Consider the following 22,233-nt stretch of genomic DNA (forward strand, 5'->3'; position numbering starts at 1 on the left):
GGTTGTCACAGTGTACGTGGCCTGTGTGTTATGGTTCAGCTGGGCTCTGCTGGTGAAGGATTTAAGTCTTCAGATGTTTGCTGTTGGATTAACGGATCCTGTTTTGTTTGGTTTTCTTGTAGAAGATGATCATAGTGGGTGTGGTTGTTGCTGTGGTGCTCGTCATCATCCTCATCATCATCCTCACACAGGTCTTATGATAACCTCTCCCTCAGCGGCTCACCATTATTACAGCTTATCACCTTCACTTTTCATCCTCCCTGTTTGTCCTTGGAGTTATGAATGGAAATGTCCGCCCCTTCACATATGGACTCTCTCTTCATCAGAACAGACCAATGGGAAACGAGTTTCTCTTCTCTCCTTTACATCCTCCATTTTACCTTAATGTTTTAAATGCCCCGCCCACTCCACATATGGCTCCTCCCCTCATCAGCACAGACCAATGGGAAACAAGTCTGCTGGAACTCTAGTGATGGTCAAGAAAGTAGATTTTTAATATGTAATGACTGATGAGATCTGTTTAAGGAACCTCTACTACACGACAAGAATGCCTCTTGACGGAAGATTATTTTAATGGACAAATCACAGAGCAAAGAATAAGGGATTTTATACGACTTGCATAGAAAGGTATCTTCCATTTCAAGCCTAAATGTTTGTTGATGTATAGTGTGTTCATCAATAGCTGTATTTAGTGAAATGTTCATGATCAAAAGGGCTCAGAGATGATTTTAGCTTCTGTTCTGGGACCTTGTGAAATGAACTTAAGCTAAACATTGATGGGTCATCCAGAGTGGAAGAAACACACATCTGTAGCGATTTTTTTAAGAACGTAAAAGTTATGTATGGGAGATAAAAACAGATTTAAACAAATTAATAAATAACATTTTATATTTTCTAAATATGTGATATGGATTCATGGAGATTATTGTCCAAAAAAAAAAAAATTTATTTTGCATGTTGATGTCATTTTTTAAATGATCCACTACGATAACTAATTTGAAACTTTAGTTGATGTGTAATGTAGATGTGTGAACATAAACAACATCTCTGAATGCAACATGCTCAAAGTTCAATGCTAAGGGAGACATTGGCTTTTACAGAGTTAGCTTAGTAAAGTCTACAGTGAATGAAGTTTGTGGACAACAAAAATCTACATTGGGGTTAGTGAGATCATAAACGCTTTAGGTTATGTGCATGTATCTGCGAAGGGGTGTGGCTATAGGAGCAGTAGTGCTGTAATGTAGCAGTGAAAGCCAAACGCTGCTATTTCCACAGAGCTTGTTCTGTTTCTGTATTTAGGCTTCCAAAAGACACAACACAAAGAGACAAGTGCTTACAGTTTAATTTTAATTATGTTCCAGAGAATTATAAAAAATATATAGCTATCATTTGACAAAGGAGAGCTTCCAGAATCTCTCCCAGTTCAGTGCTGAATTTGGCTAAAAACTCCTTCAACCGATGAAGCTGTGGATTGTGAGGCACAACCTGTAAGTATTTTTATTTGTTAAAATTGATCTATTACATGCACAGTGTTAATGGTCTGTTTTTTGCGATGATGTAAACAGCAGGAAATGCTGTTTGGCACTGTTAACAATTTAGCTACAAATTCATATTTATTTGTCAAACCGCTGTAAACACCAGAAATCTTCGGCAGTGCTGCAGTGTTTCTCTCTCTATGTGGGGCTTTTATGGAGCTAATAATATGCCAAAAACAATCTGAATTTGAATTATATTCATTTGAATTATTGACAATTGTAATTTAATAAATCAGATTTTTTTATATGCTGTTAAAAATGTATTTGAATTTGAATTTCCTAATTTTAATTTAAATTTAGGGCGAAGCAGTGGTGCAGTAGGTAGTGCTGTCGCCTCACAGCAAGAAGGTCGCTGGTTCGAGACTCAGCTCAGTTGGCGTTTCTGTGTGGAGTTTGCAAGTTCTCCCTGTGTTCGTGTGGGCTTCCTTCGGGTGCTACGGTTTCCCCCACAGTCCAAAGACATGTGGTACAGGTGAATTGGGTAGGCTAAATTGTCCATAGTGTATGAGTGTGTGTGAATGTGTATGTGGATGTTTCACAGAGATGGGTTGCGCCTGGAAGGGTGTCCGCTGCGTAAAAACTTGCTGGATAAGTTGGCGGTTCATTCCGCTGTGGCGACCCCAGATTAATAAAGGTACTAAGCCGACAAGAAAATGAATGAATGAATGAATGAATTAATAAATAATTTAAATTTCCTAATTTGAAATTGAATTTCATAACTTGAAAATTGAACATCTAAAATTTAAGACAACTGAATTTTTCAAGGCTGAAGTTGTATTTTAAACTTCAGAGTTTTTGTGTTCTGAATTAATAGACTGCAGATAATTCACTATCTGAATTTCTGCTTTTGAATTTTAGGATATTGAATTTGAGGTTCTGAATTTCTTCATGTTGAAAATTTGTAACTGTGTTTTTACAAACTGAATATCTGCAATCTATGAATTCAGAACACAAAAAAATCTGAAGTTTAAAAATACATCTATAAAATTCAGCCTTGAAATATTTGGTTTTTCTTACATTTCAGATGTTCAGTATTCGAGGTATGAAATTCAAATTAGGAAATTCAAATTCAAAACAACGGCAAATAAAAATTCATATTTATTAAACTACAATTGTCAATATTCCAATTAACACAATTCAAAATTCAGATAGTTGTCAACACTTGTACAAGGGCGTGTCCTAGCAGCATCAGCCAATGAAATTAGTCTGAAATTGACTACTGCCTGAGCTGGTGTATTTGCCTAAAGCTAGTGTATCTGATTGGCTAATGCATCTGTTGGCACTTGAAAAGAGAAATTTCCAACTTCTGCAGCGAGCAACGCCACTGAAGCGGTGCAGATGGATCCACAATGCAGTTCAGCAACACCTGACGTCACCCATTCAAAGTAAAGCGGAAGCATTGACGCTAACACCCTGTATGAATGGGCGTCAGTGCATTCTACATTTCAAATAACAAACTCACAAGAGATATGTGAACGTTTCATATTACTCACACATGCTTATAATCTGAATATATATAAAAAAAGACTTTTTTTTCAGGTTTTATTTTAGAGAGCAGACTCAGGTTCAGCTGTGTCATTTTCTGTCTGGTTTAGGCACAACCTGACTACCCCTTTAAGTGTACTTTAATTCTTTTAAAAAACTTTTCAGTAGTGTATTGGTAAACTATTATCCTCATATACCGTAGATAGATGGATTGATGAATAGATTTTTATTTAGGATTATTAAATGTTCAGAAGTACATTTTAGTTTCAACAAAAACTAAATTTACGAGATGTAAAATATACACTTTTTATAGTTTCATACGTTAAAATTATAAAGTGTTTAAAGTTATAGTTAAACCATTCTATAATGAGTGACAGAGGCAGTTTAAAAAACTTTGTATCTTCAGCTGTCTCAAGACATTATTTTAGTCTGAGCTGAGGCGATTTTAGCAGGTTAGTGTTCCCGTAACTCTTTCCGCAAAAAATAGGAGAATCATGCGATTAGGAAGCACTAACAGTATAACTTCTTCTTTGGTTTGTATTATATGTCAATGACACACATGTTGACAGACTGTATAAAGTGAACTCTTGTTGATATGCTGTACCTCTAATGGTAAGTGACTATTTGCAGACACACAAACACACACACACACACACACACAAACACACACCGGTCTTAAAGTGATAGTTCACCCAAAACAGAGAATATGTTGTTGATTTACTCACCATGAAGCCATTCCAGGATGTTGGTGAGCTCCTCAATCTCCTGGCAATACATTGAAATCTGCTGAAGCCAAACAAATGAGAAATAATACTGTTTAGTATTATTACATTATGATGTACTTCCAGCTGAAACGGATTATTACCTTTCAGTTGATTAACCTGGACTGATCAATTGTTCACCTAAAAAATAAATAGCAATGTGCACTAACAGAATGAACATTGACAGCTTTGCTTTCAGACTGACTTTTGACATTAGCATGCTGTCCTGAATACTTTCACCTCAGGTGGATCGCTTCATTTTGGATGAACTATCCCTATAAATCTGAACTTCTCCTTTGTTTTATTCCTTTCTCCTTTTTCCAGTTTAAAATGACTTTCAGATGTGCTGAGAAAAGTGTTGTATAGGGGTTTATGAATGTATTTCTCTATCCTGTGTGCTATTTCTAACTTTCTCTTGTATTTGTTTTTGCCTCCTTATAAATATCCATCGTTCTCTCTGTAGAAGAAAATGATGATCATGCTTTGCTGTGCGATTCTGGGGATTGTTGTGTTTTCTTACCTTTACAGCTTCTTTTCATAATGGTAAGCATTTAGTTTAAACGGTACCCCCCCCTCCCCTACAATTTTTGGCAATAGTTATGCTTTTAATTAAACTTTCAAAATATGAAGAAGATATTCCCTTGAGAAGATGAAAATACTAAACTGACATAAATAGCTGACATCAAACTATTTGGCCAAACATAAAAAGCAAGCTACACTACCTGACTAAAAGTCTTGTTGCCCATCCAAGTTTTAGGAACAACAAATACTAACCTTACTTAGTCGATCATTCTTCGAATGATTTATGAAAGTAAAATTAAAGAAATAAAAGGCAACTAAAATTAAAGTACAATCATACATACAAATAAGTAGACCTAAATAAATGAAGCAGCGTTTTAGCCTAAATATGAGAGATGTACAGCGTTTTTTATTTTTAAGCGATAGGACTAAAACTGTCAATAAATAAGCTTTTTCATTTATGTTTTATTTGTTGATTATGTTTTACTATCTCATTTTATGTCTTAATTATTGTACATAAATAATTAATGAATATTTAAATAGGCCTAAATAATTATTTATCTAAAGGCATAACTAGCGAAACAAAGAGAAACGGTCTGACGCATCGTCTAAGCAGCTCTTAAGTTGAATGCTACTTTATCAAAAGCATAAAAATAAATTGACCTACATCAAGCACATCACTAAAATAATAATGACAATAATCTTGCCGCAGGAGGTAAATTAGGTCCCACAAGTTTTTTTTTTTTTTTTAAGATTTGTTTCAGTTCAGGTCAGTTTCAAAATGTCAATGTTCTCCTGTACATAATATTATCTCTTAGGTAAACAGATGAAAATGAAACCATTTATGGTAAAAACGGTAATATTGTGAACTAAATAACCCATCTATTAAATGACCACATGTATAATATAACTACCATTTATGTGACAGCAAAAATATTATGTAGCCTAATAGTTTTCTGTCACGTGAATTTAGGATTTTTTTTTAGAAATCAGTCACAGTCGATGATTTACTGCTCCAGAAACAGATGCCGCTTATCATTTATTTATTTATTTATTTATTTTTTTATGCATTTATTTATTTATTTTTGTAGAAACTATGATTCACTTTTTTCCAGGGTTATTTGAAGAATGGAAACCAAAATCTGTACTGTCACACAACACGTGTTTTAAATCGCTGTTGCTCAAATTATCACTACAATCTTCCAGGCTGAAGTGACCACAAGGACTCCTGCCCGTCTTCTCACATCCGTGTTTTGAAGAGATGCGTTTACTGTGTAGTGTGCTTCAACCAAACGAACCCTCACACCCTATCGAGTGACTGAAACCAGCGCCCTCTGCTGTTCAACAACTTCATTAAACAAGGACAATTCCTTTCAAAAGGAGCCCGGAGAGAGACAGACATGTCAATTTTTTTCGATGTTTGTTCTAGTTAATTTTGGTAGTTAGTAGATGTAATTTCGTCTCATAGTCTAATATGTTTGGTTGTATGTTTTAATGTTGAAACGAGTGTTTTTAACAGTAGTGTATACACTTAGCCTATTTTGAATACGTCAATATGGTATGGTTGTCTTTAATGTGTTATGTTATCTAATAAAACGAGACCACAAGAAAAAAGGTGTTTAGTTATCATTATGCAAGACTATTTTTGCATCAGGTTAAAGCAGATATGCCCAAACTAGTGGCCGTGGGACAAAGTTGGCCCATGGTAACCTTTGATTTGGCCCTTCATCCTGTCTGAGAAGAGAGAGAAAATGATGGGGATGGTTTCGAGATTGTCAATTCAAATTTAATGTAACATTTTTGTTTGTTTGTTTTGTTGTTAAAAGCTGACTGAAATCAAAGGTTTCAATTAAATGATGCAAATCAAGCAGATTTTGTTTAAATATACATTCTGTCACTCGACAATCCAGAGACTTTGGTGAGCAAATCAAGTCAAAGACAGAATCTGCTCAACTAATATATTCAGCATTTTATAAATGTGATTGTTTATTGTTTTATCGCAATAAGTTATCGTTCAACAAGTTATTACCGTTTAAAGTAAGGTTTTTTATTTATTTAGAAATATTATGAAATAAATCAGGCAATCACCTATGACAATGTTTATGTAAAATGTGGTATATTTACCTTCAGCCCACGGCTATGAATAATATTTAGTTTTTGGCCCTTAATTCGAAAAAGTTTGGGTACCAATGGGTTAAACGGTTCCCTCAAAACAACTGGAAATTGTCATTATTTACTCTCTTCTTCACTTGTCACAAACTCATTTGGGTTTCTTTCTTCTGTTAAATACAAAATAAGATATTTTGTAAAATGTTGGAAACTGGTAACCATTGACTTCTATAGTATTTGTTTTTCCTATGGAAGTCAGTATAGTGAACAGATTTTGACATTGTTCATCTTAATGTGTTCAACATAAAAAAGTAAGTATGTAAATGAAAATAAATGTTTATTGGGTCAACTATATGCTTTTAAATATACAAAAGTGATTCCTCGTGAAATAAAAGCATAATAAATGTACTAACACTTTTGATTTGATGAGCCAAATAATAAAAAAATTATTCCACATGCTGAGCTGACAAAACGGATAAGTTTGCACAGGGATTTGAAAAGTAGGCTATTAAAAAATGTAATTATATTTCAATCATTATTGTTATTAAGCTGCAGTGTTTTTATGTTATGCTATCAAATCATTTTTGTTCTTGCCAATATTATTTGGTTTATGAACTATTATGCTGGCGACATAGTGTCGCAGTAGGTAGTAGGTGAATTGGGTAGGCTAAATTGTCCATTGTGTGTGTGTGTGTATATGTTTGTTTCCCAGAGATGGGTTGCGGCTGGAAGGCCATCCCCTGCGTAAAAACGTGCTGCATAAGTTTTCGGTTCATTCTGCTGTGGCGACCCCAGATTAATAAAGGAACTAAGCCGACAAGAAAATTAATGAATGAGCTATTATGCTATTGTTCCACAAGAAATGTACTATAATCGAAATTAAGATATTCTAAAGTAAGATGATATCCTACACTGTAAAAAAAAAAAAAAAAAAAAAAAAAAAAAACCCTGGTTGTCTTAAATTTTTAAGCTGAATCAATTTAGCCCTACAGTAGGAGTAGGCTCACACAAAATCTGCACGCACAGATTTCTGCAAATTTTTAGCCCATCATTAAGTCTATGTATTTACTTGCGTAAATGTGTGCAAATTTATATTTATTCAGTTTTTTTTTATTAATTTCACAAATATTTTTGTGATATTATTATAATAATACTATTAAAATGTTCCTATGATTTATTTACAATACAGTTTGTAAAGTAATATTTTCTGTTTTACAGTAGAGATATTAAATGAGAGACTTGCTTTGTTTATATTAAAAAAGTGGATATAATTGGATTTACATTGTAAACATTAAATAAAACTTATAAATGTATTATTTGTTGATTTCATATTTTAAGTTTTTAGTTATGATACTCCCAAAATCATTCCGCATAACTCTGCAAGTCTTTTACAAAATTCTATGCCAAAATAGCAAAAAATTTTCTCAGATTCTGTCTCTGACCCAGCAAAAACACAATGGCACTTTTTAATGTTGGATCAATATGCCACAATATATGGGTTGTCCTGCTGTTTAACTTGTTATTGTATTGTATTGAGTCCATTGAACTTATGTGTTAATAATAGTGTTTTTAAAACTTTTGCTTGCTTTGTCACAGAAGATTTATTTATTTAATTTTTAACAGAGAACTTTTTTGTCTTACCTTTTATTTTGAAAAGAGGAAATGTGCAATATAAATCTGGACGTAATCTATAAGACACCGGAATACAAATACATACAGTTACAAAGTGTTAAGAACAATAAATAAAATAATCCATAGAAAGGAAAAAAGAAACGAGAACAAAATAAAGAAAGGGAAAGACTAACTTACTGGAAGCATGATTTTTTCATAAGTTTATATTAAATTGCAGATTTTGTTGTTGTTAGATAAACGTATAGCTTTAAGCAAATAATAAATTTCAATTAAAAATTAATAAATGAGGAGAGGATTTAAGAAATTTTTGTTTTACAGACAATTCATATCCTATACAAAGGCATTTATACAATATTGCAAGCAAAAGAGCCACTTTCCTAGGTTATATTATTTATATCTGAGCTGAATGCGTTCATTACTTCATTACAAAATTGCATTCTGCAAATACAAATGCTCATCAACTACACAAACCTCTATCCTAGACCCTAGTTATCAGACAATATTTCTAGATGTTTTCATAACAATCATTCAGTGGTTCAGTGTTTGAAAGATTTGGTTTTAATCCCCAACAGTAAACCAATCAGTGAACAGACATGTTGAACGATGCTGAATGATGGCAGGTGGCTTTTGACTTAGCTGTTTTACAAGACAATAACTATTATAATGCCTCGGTTTTAATCCTCTTACGAAATGCGGTTGCCAAAAATTGACCAATGAGTTTTCGTAGATCATATAGATGTGTGCGTTCATAGGTTTGTATTTCGACAAAAATATCCTCACCACTTATAGGCTGCAACAATGACCCGATTTTCTCTCCGCAGCCAATAAACCGCCCGGTCCACACAACAATTCGAACATTTATTGGCTCCCGTTATATATGAACGAGCTAGGGGCGTTACCAATCTGAAGCTCCTTTATGAATAGCGTCGCTTTCACCCAATCGTCTTTCGACGATTCGACGAAATCTTTAATTTGCATTGAAATTCGCATCTCATTGGCTGTTGCTTCTGGGGGCGTGTCGTATGAGTAGCTAGTAGTGGTGTGTGTGTGTATCATGACAATCTGAAAATGGCGGATGAAAGCGGATTGATTTAACTTTATCGAACAAAAATAAGAATATCAAGTGAAGAACGACACCATCGCACAGGATGAGTTTGCAGCTCCGCGGGGATTTTTAAGCATCCTCCTACACAGCGGCTCCACACTATCGGCGGAAAGCGAAAGTTGAAGGCTAGGTATTGTTTAAAGGTCTTTTTGTTTTGTTTCTAGCAGGCTAACGGGCTAGCGCGGTTTGTCAATGGAAATGCTAGTGGGTTAGCCGGATAGCCTCCACTGTCAGGAGCTTGACTCTGCTACTTTATACCCACCCTATATTTTCAGTAACAGAGCAGTTACAACCGAGCCTTGTGACGAACCCAAGCCCATTTATGTGGGGAATTATATTAACGTTATCGGCCTTCGGTCAACAGTAACGTTAACGTTAGTGAAGCGCTCCTTCAAGCTAGCTGCTTCAGACTAACTGCAATAAATGTCAGTTATCTGTCACAGTTCTTCGTTTATCATTTATTTTAGGAGTAACATGTAAATGGTTTAAGACTGTTTGGCATTTAAAACGTGCACTTACGTTCTCGTGAATATTCTCAAAAATGGAAAATGGGGTGTTTAAACGGGCTCTGTTGTCTGATCACATCTTACTACTGCTCATAACGAGTGTGTCTCAAAGCCCAGTGAGCAGCCTACTTAGGCAGCAGTTAACTCCTTTATAATACACAGAATGCTGTGAGGTGGGCAGTTTTGAGAAACATAAACCGGCTAATGTTTTTGATGTTAAAAAATTAAGAAGTACTTTCATAAAGTCGAGTTTTAAGGTCAGTGGTTGTTTAATGTAAGTAATTTTTTGCCTGGCTTCAAACAGATTAATTCATGGAATAAATAACTGCATTCGCTACACCTGATGCAATTTATTTATCAGCACCTGTAAGTAAATGTATAATTGCCAATGTGTATCTTCATTTTTCAGAGTATGTCAGAGGCTAAATCCCGTTATAGCAAACGACTGGTAAGTTTCTCATTTACTCAACAGCTTTTATCCAAACCAAATTGCTGTCTGGGGAACGTTTATAATCAGTTTTTTAAACGAGCTGTAATGCTGTTATATCGCCGACAGCTGGCGCTCGAACCCTGCCGTCACTCCCTGCCTATGGGTTTTGTTGACTTTACAGTGAACACGCCCGAGGGAAGATACTGTCAAAACCTCATTCTCATGTGTTTATGCTGTTATCTTGGAGGGACTGTGCCACAGCAGCTGTAAAATAATAAACTAACTTCTTTATTGTTTACTTTAATTGTCTCTGATATGTATATGGCCCATAAACACGAGTTTGAATAAAAGGAAAGTGTTTCAATAATATTTTGGAAAAAGCTGGATTTGGAGTTATATTTGAGGTAGAACTGGTTTTCCAAAAGTGTTAGTGCTTTTAAAATTTATATTTTATTTGGTTTTCTAGTTATCCAAATGCAGATTAAGCGGCCACACTTTACAACAAGGTTTAATAAGTTCATGTATTTACTAATATTAACTATTTATGAACAATATAGGGTAGTCGCGATACCATCACCAGCTGAAGAATCGTGGTATCAAGTAGTGTTGCAGTACTGTAATTCATAACTCAAATATGTGAAATAAAGAAAATAGTCAGAAATACTATATTTTATATGTTATAATAGGCCTTCTTTAATTGAATTTCTAATTCCCTTGTTATTGAAAAAGGTATTTGCACATCACTTCACCTAGGGTCCGTTCTTCGTAGCTCGCTTAAATGATCTAAGATGATTTGGCAGATCCTGGATCTTTTAATCTTGATAACTGATCTCTTGCTAATTTGGTTCTTCAAACAAGTTCGCGAATCAGATTAAAATGTCTGGATAAACTGATCTGAGATCGCTGCTTGTGTTGTGAAGGACAGATCTATCGATCCTCGAAATCATGATCAGCAATGCAGCGATTGGCTGACGGCACAGCAGCGTAATGACATCATCTGATTAATATTCAATTATCCATGTGAGCAAAATTACATCAAATTAGCAGTAAACGGTTTGTTAAATATGACACACAATAACCTTCCACATTTGTTGTGAGCTGCAGGCTTTACTCTTTCATGTGTCAAGAGTATTCATCATGTATTTCAATGCAAATCAGTGTATTTAGTTCTACATTTAGAAAAGATTTTTTTAATCGGTTTAAAGTATAACTGGTTGTTTACAAAAGCATTTTTATATTGGTAAAGGCTTCTGCAACTTTTGTGAAGCATCAAAAAACCGGCATATTAACTATCAAAACATGTTTATGACTGCATAAATGTATTATTGCTTTAAAAAAGTCACATATTCTGCATTTCTATTATACACAATTTGTACTAAAGCGATCTAAAAAGTTAATATCAATAAGTTTTCTCTTTGCACCACCAGGTGACAGGTCTTTGTACTTTCATTTTGAGGGTGCAGATTGCATTTTTTATTTAGCAAGTTTTATTAATATGTATAACTTTATTTATTTTATTAATAACTATAACTTTATATATATAGTTAAAAAATATGTACCATTTTCCCAAGTTTATATAACTACTACTGTAAGAAAATATCAGAATTCAGAACATACTTTCTGTATTATCTTTGCTTGAACTGAGCCGACCTAATCCTGTTTATATGAATTGAACCTGCTCCCGATCAGGTTTGACCTCGCAGAACTGTTGCTATGACAACAACTCTCAGATCAGCTTTGAAGAACGAAACGATCCTGGATCGTGTCAAATCGTCAATATCCAAATCCAGCTAACTGAGTAATCCACGTACGAAGAACGGACCCCTAAAAAGCATTAGTTCTTTTTGTTTATTTTGTAGATAACTGACCAACAAATAATACATTAAAATAAAGATACAAATTATACCAAGTGAAATTTGTTACAAAAAAAGCAAATTAGGCTGTATGAAGTGGCTAAAAACTGTTTCAATGTTTCTTTCCAGTGTTGCTCTTTTTGGGTTTTTCATTATTTTTTTATTTTTTGTCTGATCAGGTCAGAATCCAAAGTAATTCAAAATTTCACTTTGAGTTGTTCTTTTTGAGAGATTTTTGCGGTTGTTGTAGCTACTAATTCATATTTACTGGAACAGAAATAAACTGATTCAGATGTGCGTTCAAACTGAAGCATCAGAAAACGTGTAATAGGCTACCATAAAAGGTGTAAATCCTTTACAGTTTTGCAACCATAAAGTACTCCACAGACTATTCAATTAAAATGGTTTATTGTTGCACAAGCGTTTGAGCATTTTAGTGACTTTTTCACATGCAACATTGTTGATAAACCATTAATGACAATACTACCATTTACACACTACAGTGGCATCTCCAGCATTTTGGAGTCATAGTAACATGATACTACCATAATATTGGTAGACCATGCAACCCTAAGACAATACTTGTACAGCAATTATTAATCATAGTTTACCATAAACTAATGCCTTATTAACATCCAAATGTATGTTGTTAACATTATGCACCTTGAGTTAACATGAACTAACGTTGAGCATCTGTATTTTCTATAACGTTAATAAATTTGAACAAATACTGTAGTAAATGTATTGTTTATTGTTTGTTCATGTTAGTAAATCCATTAAATAATACAACCTTATTGTAAAGTGTTACCAGTTAAGCAGAAATGGCTTCTGTAGTATATTCTGAAAATAAATCTTCTACATTTGTACATTGTTTTCAGCGGTCTGGCACACGACGGCGGTACCAGGATGATGGCATTTCAGATGATGAGATTGAAGGGAAGAGGTCTTTTGACCTTGAAGAGAAACTCCAGAGTGACCGATATAACTCTAATTTGGTCAAAATTATGGATGGGAAAGGTATGTGCAAATCCTGTTCTTTATTTTCAGCACTGACTTTGGTTTTGTTAACTCAATATTATAAAACTAAAAATGGCTGGAAACTTCCAAAAAATTTGAAACTTATTTAGGTAGAAATTCTGCAAAATCCACTGTCCATCATGCATGCTTTACTGCAATGCAATAATCTAGGGCCTTGAGAAACTAGTAAAAATTGATGTGTTTAGTTTTTGTTATAACAATTTTCATCATAATCTTAAATCTTTTTTTCTTAATTTAGCTTGGTTTCTTTTATAACAACAGAAGCTGCAATGCTGTTTACAAACATACAAAAAATGTGAGTGTGTGTGAATTATTTTAGTAAACATGGTAAGCAAATTGAGAGCACATCTAATGGCATTTGTTATTCCTTTATACAGTAATACTATAATACAGCAGACAATTTACTGTGCTGATAATAAATGGTTGTTTGCTTTCAAACTTGGAACAGCAAAGCTTTTATTTGGACAGAAACCTGCAATGAAATGCTTCACTTTTATTGACCAGAAAGTTAAACCATTTATTCTCGCTACAAGTTAGGGATGCTCCCATCAGGGTTTTTGCTGCAGATACCATGTATTCCATTGTCATGGTGATTGGCTGACACCAAATACTGATTCTGATGCTTTAAGCTTTATAATGTATAAAGCACATTTTCCCTCTAAGTGTGATATAAGATTTCACTTTACCTAAGAGAATAAATAAAGCATGTCACATAATCCATTAAACATGTCTCTTATAACCATTTAGTGAGGAAATGTCATGGTCAGAGGGAGCTTTACAGAAAAAGATAGATAAAACAGACAAAACAATGGTGAGAAAAATGATAGGCAATTTGGAAACATTACAAATGATGGAAGAATTCAACATGTCTCACTGAAGAAAAGTTTATTTCCCTAATTTTCCAGACAGGTTTTAATGAACTTGCAACATTGTCAAAAACACAAAACTTTTAGTTGTTATATGTAAAAATGCCTAAATACATGCAAGGCCTTTCAAATATTTTTGCTCATCGACCATTTGCATTTGCTATATCTTTATTGCTCTATCAATTCAGTCTAATACCTGTAATTCTTAGATCACTGCATGCCTCTTGCGATCTGTTTTCGTGCTCATTCACTCTTGTTGCCATGATTTGTGGCCGTCACGGAGGCATTATGAATATGCGGGAAAGAGGTTCCTGGGGCCTCATGTACGAAGACTTGCGTGGAAATCTTACTAAAACATTGCGTACGCACAAAGCTGTAAATGTGCGTACGCAGAAAAAAATTCAGATGTATGAAACACTGCGTACGCCAAATCTCACTCATATTCTTTTGTACATCCGAATGAACGTGAAACTGAGCGCAACATGCACGAGCACAAAACCCCTCCCTGCCTCCTCCCCCGTATGAATATGCTAATGACTATGCTAATGACAAAACCCAACGAAAAAGCAATGGCAAAATCAAGCAAAAAGAGAAACTTTGAACAGAATGTGAATTGGAGGTGCTGCTTTCGGAGGTAGACCGGAGAAAAGCGGTGTTATTTGCAAATTTGTTCTCCGGAATTAACAACAAAAGAAAAAAATAGAGTGGGAGAGTTTAGCTGATACGGTTAACACAGTTGGGTCTGAACATCGCACTGAGTGCATTTAAAACAGAAATAGTGTGGTTTATAACTGAAAAATGTTGCAGTACCTTTAGCAGTCTCAGTGGCGCACCTCATAAGAAGCATGTGATCATGTATTGACATGTCCGAGCATTAACTCGGCTCGAATCCAGCGTCTAATGAATTCTTTCTTTTTTTCCCGCTACATATCAGATTTTGCCCACTATTTATCAAGAGAAAGACAAGTAGGAATCATTAATAAGTTTGTACATCATATTTTATTTGCACATTTATTGAATAGAAATGTTTCTGATTCACGCATACAAATTCATCTTCAGATAGTGTCTTTATATCAATGTGCGTGCAGTAGATAGCTCAGATTACATTGGGAAAACAGGCGACCGCTGCAAATTGTGCTTTAATGTTTAGCTGGTCAACTGTATGGTATGGAAATCTTACATACCTACTATATGAACCCGTCTCATACAGCTGCCATTGCAAGGATCAGACACTTTGTAGAGAAGAATTTAACACAACTGCCTCTAGGAGTCGCCAATGGAAATAAAACAGACACGCACAAAAAATGTGCGTACGCCTGCCAGAAAGCTGCCGTGAAGCTGCGCACATTCCCACGTTCAGTTCATTGTTAGTAAATCCAAACGTGAGCGATTCTGAGCGTGAAACCTGGCGTACGCAAAGTTTTTGTGCGTACGCAGCGTTGATACATGAGGCCCCTGGAGAGGTCATACGTTTGAATGGGACAATAGATAGGGGCGATCACTCCACTTGTGTTACAAGAGCTCAAAACACTGGATAAACAATTCTTGCAACAAAGAGACTATCACTTGCGCAAGTCACGCTAATAAACTGTATAAACAGAAGTTGCACTGCATCGGTATATATTTTAACTTCTGTGATGCGATCGCAGTGAACGCTCGCATCCCCCCATACATCATTTACCTCTTTACATGTTGCTGTGCTGCTGATGTATAATATAAAAGTGTGTACGTGCCTTTTCCTCTGGTTGTAAACTCCTAAACAAACACCTACGATCAGCGAGTATCGATCGAGTCACTAAATATTGTTTATCGGCCAATACTGATCTCCGGCCGACCAATCGGAGCTTCCCTATTACAAAAATGTATTATATTAGGAATTATCTGTTATGTATGTTGCATTTTCACACAGTGCATCAATTTATACCAATACTATACAGTAAACCCTTTGTGATTTAATAATTGTAATAATACAATAATAAAACATTGACTTGCTATTCATTTAAAAATTATTCCTGGCAGCTGATGATCAAAACTATTTAATAAACTTGCAATTACTTTGATTTACTGTCATTTGAGTGTTCATTTTAAGATTCCAGATGCCCCTAATTCTAGATAGCCATATTGTGACATTTTCTTTGCCACTTCCACCTTTGGATTTTGATTAAGGCTGCATATTCTTTTTGAAATACTTGGCTCTGCTATTGAAAAAAATGTTTTGACTGATGTATACAGCATGTTTAAAGTTCAAAGTTAATCGTGAATTGTGTTTTCTGCAGACTTCACCTTGGAGTACATCCAACGGGAGGGTCTCCGAGACCCCATTATCTTCAAGAAAGCAGATGGTCTTGGCATAAAGTATGGCTCATTTCATCATGCTGTTCTCTTCTCTTTATCAGTCAATAATGAATTCATTTGAAAACAATTGCCTATTTTTTGTGTGTGCGTGTCTTTTTCGTTTTTTTTTTTTTGTAGGATGCCTGACCCAGACTTTAGTGTCAGTGATGTGAAATTATTTGTGGGTAAGTAGAAAAGTTTTTGTTCTCTTACACTCTGAACAGTTTTTTGATGAGTATTGTTGTCAATTTTTTTCCTGTTGTTTGTCTTGTAGGCAGTCGAAGGATGATTGATGTGATGGATGCAGCCACTCAAAAAGGCATCGAGATGTCAATGGGCCAGTGGAGGAGATACTACGAGACGCCGGCATCTCAGCGCGAGAAGCTGTACAATGTCATCAGCCTTGAGTTCAGCCACACAAAATTAGAGCATCTTGTTAAGAGACCAACCTCGGTACTTTAACACAAAAATATTGGCCAACTGATATCATTTTAGTTTATTATTCTGTGCCAACTACTGGAAATTGATAATAGGCATAAGTATACATGTAAAATGTATCATTAGATAACCGTCACAATATCATTTTTTTTGTTGCATGATATATTACACCAAAATATATTATGAGAAATTATATTTTTGTCATTTTAAGACAATGCAAGTACACTCTCCCTAAGAACACACAATATTTTATTATTAACTATTTAATAATCAGGCTTTGGATCAAAATTTTAAAATGTATTTCCCAAACAAATGAATAATAAATATTAAAAAAAGTGCAAGGTAAAAAGTAATAGAGGCTGCGATCTCTAATACCAGATCTGTTTTCAGTTGTCAGACACACACATGAGAATATACTATAGTAATTTATAGTAAATACTAAAATGTTGCTTAACCAAGTTGAGACTGACTCTTCCAATAGAGAGAAAGATATTGCACAATCATCTAAAATGTTGCTCTAATTGTTTCTGTATGGGCGATTATATATTGCATTACCAAAAATGATTGATGCCCATGTGTTAAGAGATAAGTCCATATATTGATTATTGTGACCAGGTCTATGTCCATTTAAGGATTTGTGCTGGCACTATTGCACAAAGGCACTTGCAGATGAGAACAGAAGTAGTCAAAGCAGAGGAACTAAAAACCTGCATTCAAATAAGATGTTTCTTTTTTTATTAGCATTTATAAATTGTTAATAGCTGGAGTTGTACATTAAAATAAAGTTTGAAAAATTATACATTTTGATAATAGATAGGTATCACTACTAGTTTAAGTAATTATAATTTAATTATTAATAGACATAATAACTACATTGATGGCAGTTGTTTTTAATAAAATAATAATTACAATGACATAAAAAAATATTTTAAATGATTGGTTTCAAATAGTGCATAATTAGTGGTTCATACAGGAAGATGGGTCAGTGTTGAAAGCTTCAAGTAAATAAATTATCGAAGTGTTTTTTTTTTAGGGAAAAACAACCACAAAGAAACTTTTATAAAAAATGTTATAATTTCATTCAGAAATGATAATTTAAGTCCGGTTGTTGTTAACCTTGAATAATATGAAATGTTTAAAATCACGTTTTAATTTTACAACAAATCCACTTTTTATATCTCAGAAATTATTGTATTTCGATGTAATTATTGATAGTTGTTATATCAGCAAAATACTTTTTTGGTTGACCTCTACACAGACATGCATGCCTTGCTTTCTAATTTGAGTTTGTTTTTATTTTCATTAGGTTGATATGATTGACTGGGTGGACAATATGTGGCCGCGGCATCTTAAAGAAAGACAAAGAGACTCCACTAATGCCATTACAGACATGCAGTACCCCAAAGTACAGAAGTGAGTAGTTGTCTTTTATTCAGTTCCATTTAAAAAGGATTTTGCCTGAATGCCAGGATGCAATGATTTTGCGCTATGAAGATCATTCATACATTATACATGTGTTTATCAGGTATTGTCTGATGAGCGTCGAGGGATGCTTTACAGATTTCCACATAGATTTTGGAGGCACATCAGTCTGGTATCACATCCACAAGGGAGGGAAGGTGAGTGCTGTCTTATAGTCAAAGCTCTTTGTACTGTATACTAATGCAGAGACTTGCGTCACAATTAAATACTAGTTGACAAGTATCACTCAGTACATCAAGTTTTGCAGAACTGAAAACAACTTTTCATGCACTTTTAAATATATTAACATTAGAAATAAAGTTGACGTATGAATTGTTTAAAATATAAGAATGATATTTCCCTCAGGTTTCTATGAATGACTTATTCTAATTGACCTTGTCCTGTATAATCTCAGGTTTTCTGGCTGATCCCTCCCACACCTCAGAACCTGGAGCTTTATGAGAACTGGGTGTTGTCTGCTAAACAAGGCGACATCTTTCTTGGGGATAAAGCCTCTATGTGCCAACGGATTGAATTGAAACAAGGCTACACCTTTATGATCCCCTCAGGTATGCACATTCTGCAACCGATGACGTTCACTATTAAGTATTCTTTCTCTGACAGTGACACTCACTCAGTCATACTCATTTGGTTTTAGCAGTTTGTTATGGTGGCTCAAAACTCAAGTCTGTCCTGCCACAGTTTCACTTTTATCCCAAGTGGCTCATTTTACAGATGATGCTCAGACTGCCTCTGTGTTTTAGGTTTTGCCAGTTTAAACTTCGGATTAAATGCAAAGCACAGTAGAGAGTTCAATCTTGTTGCTCAGTGCTTATGCTAAATTCTTCTTTTTATTTTTATGCTCTTTAATGGACTGGGTAAATATGTCAAAATATTAATTTTTAAAACAAAAACAATCATATTTATGTTTGTTCTGTTTATTAATCTACATGGTTTAAAACAACAAAAAACTATTTTGTTTATTTTACTACATTTGTTGTTGTGTCAGTAAAACTTGGTTAGGGCATTCGAAACTCTCTACCAGTAGTAAAAATCCTTGCACTGAGCCATGCTTGAGGTTTCAACACTGGCAGATGAATAAATCAATGTAAATTTGATTTAATGATGTGGCATTAAATGCAGCATTTCCATGTGTTATCAAAAAAAAAAACATCTGAAAAAAAGGAAAATGTACAGGAATTTAAATTCATATACAAGCAGAAATAAACACAGTAAAGTTTATGAAGGCAACACAGAAAATATATTTGCGGGATCAACACTATTTAATTAACAGATTTTAATGTGCGTTCACATACAGCTCAAGATTGTTCAATAATATATTAAGTTTATTTGAAACATGTTATTTAAAAATGCTTTTAGTGTGAAAGGCTTTTATTTGGAGTAAAAAAAGAAAAAAAACGGGACCTGAACTGGCTTTATTGCATTAGGCAAGTTAACATGGCAACAAAACCAGATCTAAACCAACCGACCATCTTGAGCCTGAAAACTCAGAGTTTTCTCAAACTTAACCTAACCTGGGCAAAAACTTTGTGCAACAGGCCTTTTCTGTCAAACCTATGTATTTTCTTTATTTAGGCTGGATCCACGCAGTGTACACTCCAATGGATACTCTGGTGTTTGGGGGCAACTTTCTTCACAGCTTCAACATTCCCATGCAGCTCAATATTTTCAACATTGAGGACCGGACACGAGTGAGCAGTCCCATCATCACACATTTGATTAACCCACTGTTGTGGGAACTTTATTGTGACCCTTTTTATGGCTTATGTTTACAGGTCCCTTCTAAGTTTCGCTACCCTTTCTATTTTGAGATGTGCTGGTACGTCTTGGAGCGATACTTGTACTGTTTGACCAACACGTCTCACCTCACACCTGAGTTTCAGAAGCACTCACTCGGGATTGGTTAGTACAATACTTTTTGCACAATCCTTTTTAGCTTGGGCCAAAGTCATATTGGGTCTGCAATATCTTTACAAGGTATTTTATGCACCTCTCTCCACAAATATTGGACTTCTGGGCATTGCCATTATACATGAAATAGGTCAACTGCTTCTTAGCATCGCCAGCATTCTGGATTGTTTTTGAAACCTGCTATGAACAGTCTCTTAGGACTCCGGTAAAATCTATGTAAAAATTTTAAACTGTATAAGATTAGTTCTGACATCTCTAGATATTAATTTTAAATTTCCAGCAATTTATTCCCCAGTTCTCATCTTTAAATGTGCATCTCAAATCTTTTTCCTTTATTATCTTGACTGCAGAACTAATATTTTAACTCGTTTGACTAATAAGTAGTGCATAATATTTAGAAGCGTCAGAAGTGGCCAGTACTTGTAATATTGTGGACCATGTTATCAATATTTTTACCCTTAGGAGAATTTGAAGGGCAGCCAAAGACATTTGTGAACAATCTCTCAACTGTAGATACCTCCAGAACTGATTATTAGGTAGATTAAATTAGCTTAAGTTTTTCAAAAAATATTATTTTGTAGTCTAAAGATCTTTCAGAATGTTAACGTTATTATTGAAATACTGGTTACTAAACTATTTAGAAAAAAGGATTTATTAATAGTGTAAGTTATGTGCTGAAGAACAAGTGGATGGACTTAAATAAGACTGTACAAATCATCCTAAATCATTTTGAGCATGTAGAATTTAGAAGATTTCCAGATGTAGTTATAAAATGTACAAAAGACTTTAAATAAGTTTTGCATACTATTTAGGACTTTTGGTAGCCTATTTTCATTTAAAGGGGTGGTCCAGAATGTAATTTAAAGGCTTGGTTGTGTTTAAGATGCAAAGCAATGTGTGCTTATGTTTCACTTGAAGGAAATCGCGTAATCTTTTCATATCTCACTTTGATTATACACAGCTACTCAGCTAACATGAAAACGACTGTCATATTTCCTAGTTCCTCTAAAAGGCCCGCCCTTAAGTGACTCTGATTGGTCATCGTCATAATGTGCTGCTATTGGCGGATCGGCTCCACATCACGCCCGTAAAAGCACGCACTTTTCTGCTGTGTAAACATGGTCAACCTCGCGCCCGCTCTCTAAAATAAAATCTGACAAGTGTCTGTAACTAAGGAGTGAAAATGGGGTGAGGCTCCTTTAACAGTGTCTGTGTGTGCGTCTATGTGTGTAACTATATGTATAACTTTCTTTAGCAAGCGCATGTGCGCGGGACTTTCTTTTTGCTTGGGTTAAGTTATTTTCTGTAATATATCGTGACAGAAGAATAAAGCACAAGATGTGAGATGCTACCTGTTGAGCCTTGATTTATTATTCTGCTGCGACCACTAGTCAGGTAAGCTAATCTGTATTTTTTTTAACTCTATGCGTTATGACGTCTTTCACGAGTATGCGGAATATGCAGGTGTAAGTAATATGAATCATCCACATATCTTTTGCGACGTCATTATCTGAGATGTGAAACACATGGAAAAGCTGCCTGAAGACAATAAGTGCAGTCTCGTGCGCACACACATATAAGAGACACGAACGTGCTGGTGGAGTGAGTGTGTGTTACAGCAGTTTGGCTGATAGATATGAATTTATAGCTAAATCGTTTGCCCGCAAAGCAGCATTTCGCATTGTTTACGTCATTGCTACAGTATACTGTTAACGCTAGACACTGTACATGTCATGATCAATTTTAACAAATAAAAACACTTACTTGTAGCTTACAACTTCTGCTTTGAGGAGATTTTAGCCGAATCCAGCACTGAACTGGGAGAGATTCTGGAGCTGTTTTGTCAAATCATGCTTGCTGAGTATTTTATAATTCTCTGGAAGATAATTAATATTGAACTGAAGGCACTTCTGTCTTTGTGTCGTGTCCTTTGGAAGCCCAAATACAGAAACAGACGAAGCTCTGTGGAAACAGCCGTGTTTAGACACATTTTTAGCTTCATCTCTGCTATAACGTTACAGTGCTTCTGGCCACGGCCCTTACCTGCATGCGCAGTGTGGGATGCGCAGTAAACGAACTTGTGATGTCACAGGGGGCGGAAGTATTGTTTTGTAGTCCCTAAAATTCGTTCATTGTAGGCTTTGCTAAGCTAACTCTGTAAAAACCAAGGTCTCCCTTTGCATTGAACTTAGAACTTTTTACATTCAGAGATGTTTTTTATGTTCACAC

At 34.9% G+C, this 22,233-nt stretch overlaps 2 protein-coding genes across 3 annotated transcripts in view; both read left to right on the plus strand.

Moving 5' to 3' along the window:
• stx3b (syntaxin 3b) overlaps nucleotides 1-899 on the plus strand; it is a 54,944-nt gene extending 54,045 nt beyond the window's left edge. The window contains 1 exon segment of the mRNA NM_200543.1: nucleotides 123-899. The gene's annotated coding sequence lies outside the window, so the exon portion shown is untranslated.
• An 8,198-nt stretch (nucleotides 900-9,097) lies between these two features.
• Nucleotides 9,098-22,233, plus strand: part of kdm2ab (lysine (K)-specific demethylase 2Ab) — a 28,495-nt gene continuing 15,359 nt past the window's right edge. For both annotated transcript variants that reach the window (XM_001339761.9, XM_005173143.6), the window contains exons 1-11: nucleotides 9,098-9,276; nucleotides 10,062-10,100; nucleotides 12,814-12,952; nucleotides 16,116-16,194; nucleotides 16,312-16,358; nucleotides 16,448-16,626; nucleotides 17,918-18,024; nucleotides 18,137-18,230; nucleotides 18,488-18,641; nucleotides 19,669-19,784; nucleotides 19,869-19,995. In XM_001339761.9, the coding sequence (XP_001339797.4) occupies nucleotides 10,065-10,100; nucleotides 12,814-12,952; nucleotides 16,116-16,194; nucleotides 16,312-16,358; nucleotides 16,448-16,626; nucleotides 17,918-18,024; nucleotides 18,137-18,230; nucleotides 18,488-18,641; nucleotides 19,669-19,784; nucleotides 19,869-19,995 (1,078 nt within the window). In that variant the 5' untranslated portion in view covers nucleotides 9,098-9,276; nucleotides 10,062-10,064. The remainder of the gene's footprint in view (nucleotides 9,277-10,061; nucleotides 10,101-12,813; nucleotides 12,953-16,115; nucleotides 16,195-16,311; nucleotides 16,359-16,447; nucleotides 16,627-17,917; nucleotides 18,025-18,136; nucleotides 18,231-18,487; nucleotides 18,642-19,668; nucleotides 19,785-19,868; nucleotides 19,996-22,233) is intronic.

This window comes from Danio rerio, chromosome 14 (assembly GCF_049306965.1).
Source record: "Danio rerio strain Tuebingen ecotype United States chromosome 14, GRCz12tu, whole genome shotgun sequence".
Lineage (NCBI taxonomy): Eukaryota > Metazoa > Chordata > Actinopteri > Cypriniformes > Danionidae > Danio > Danio rerio.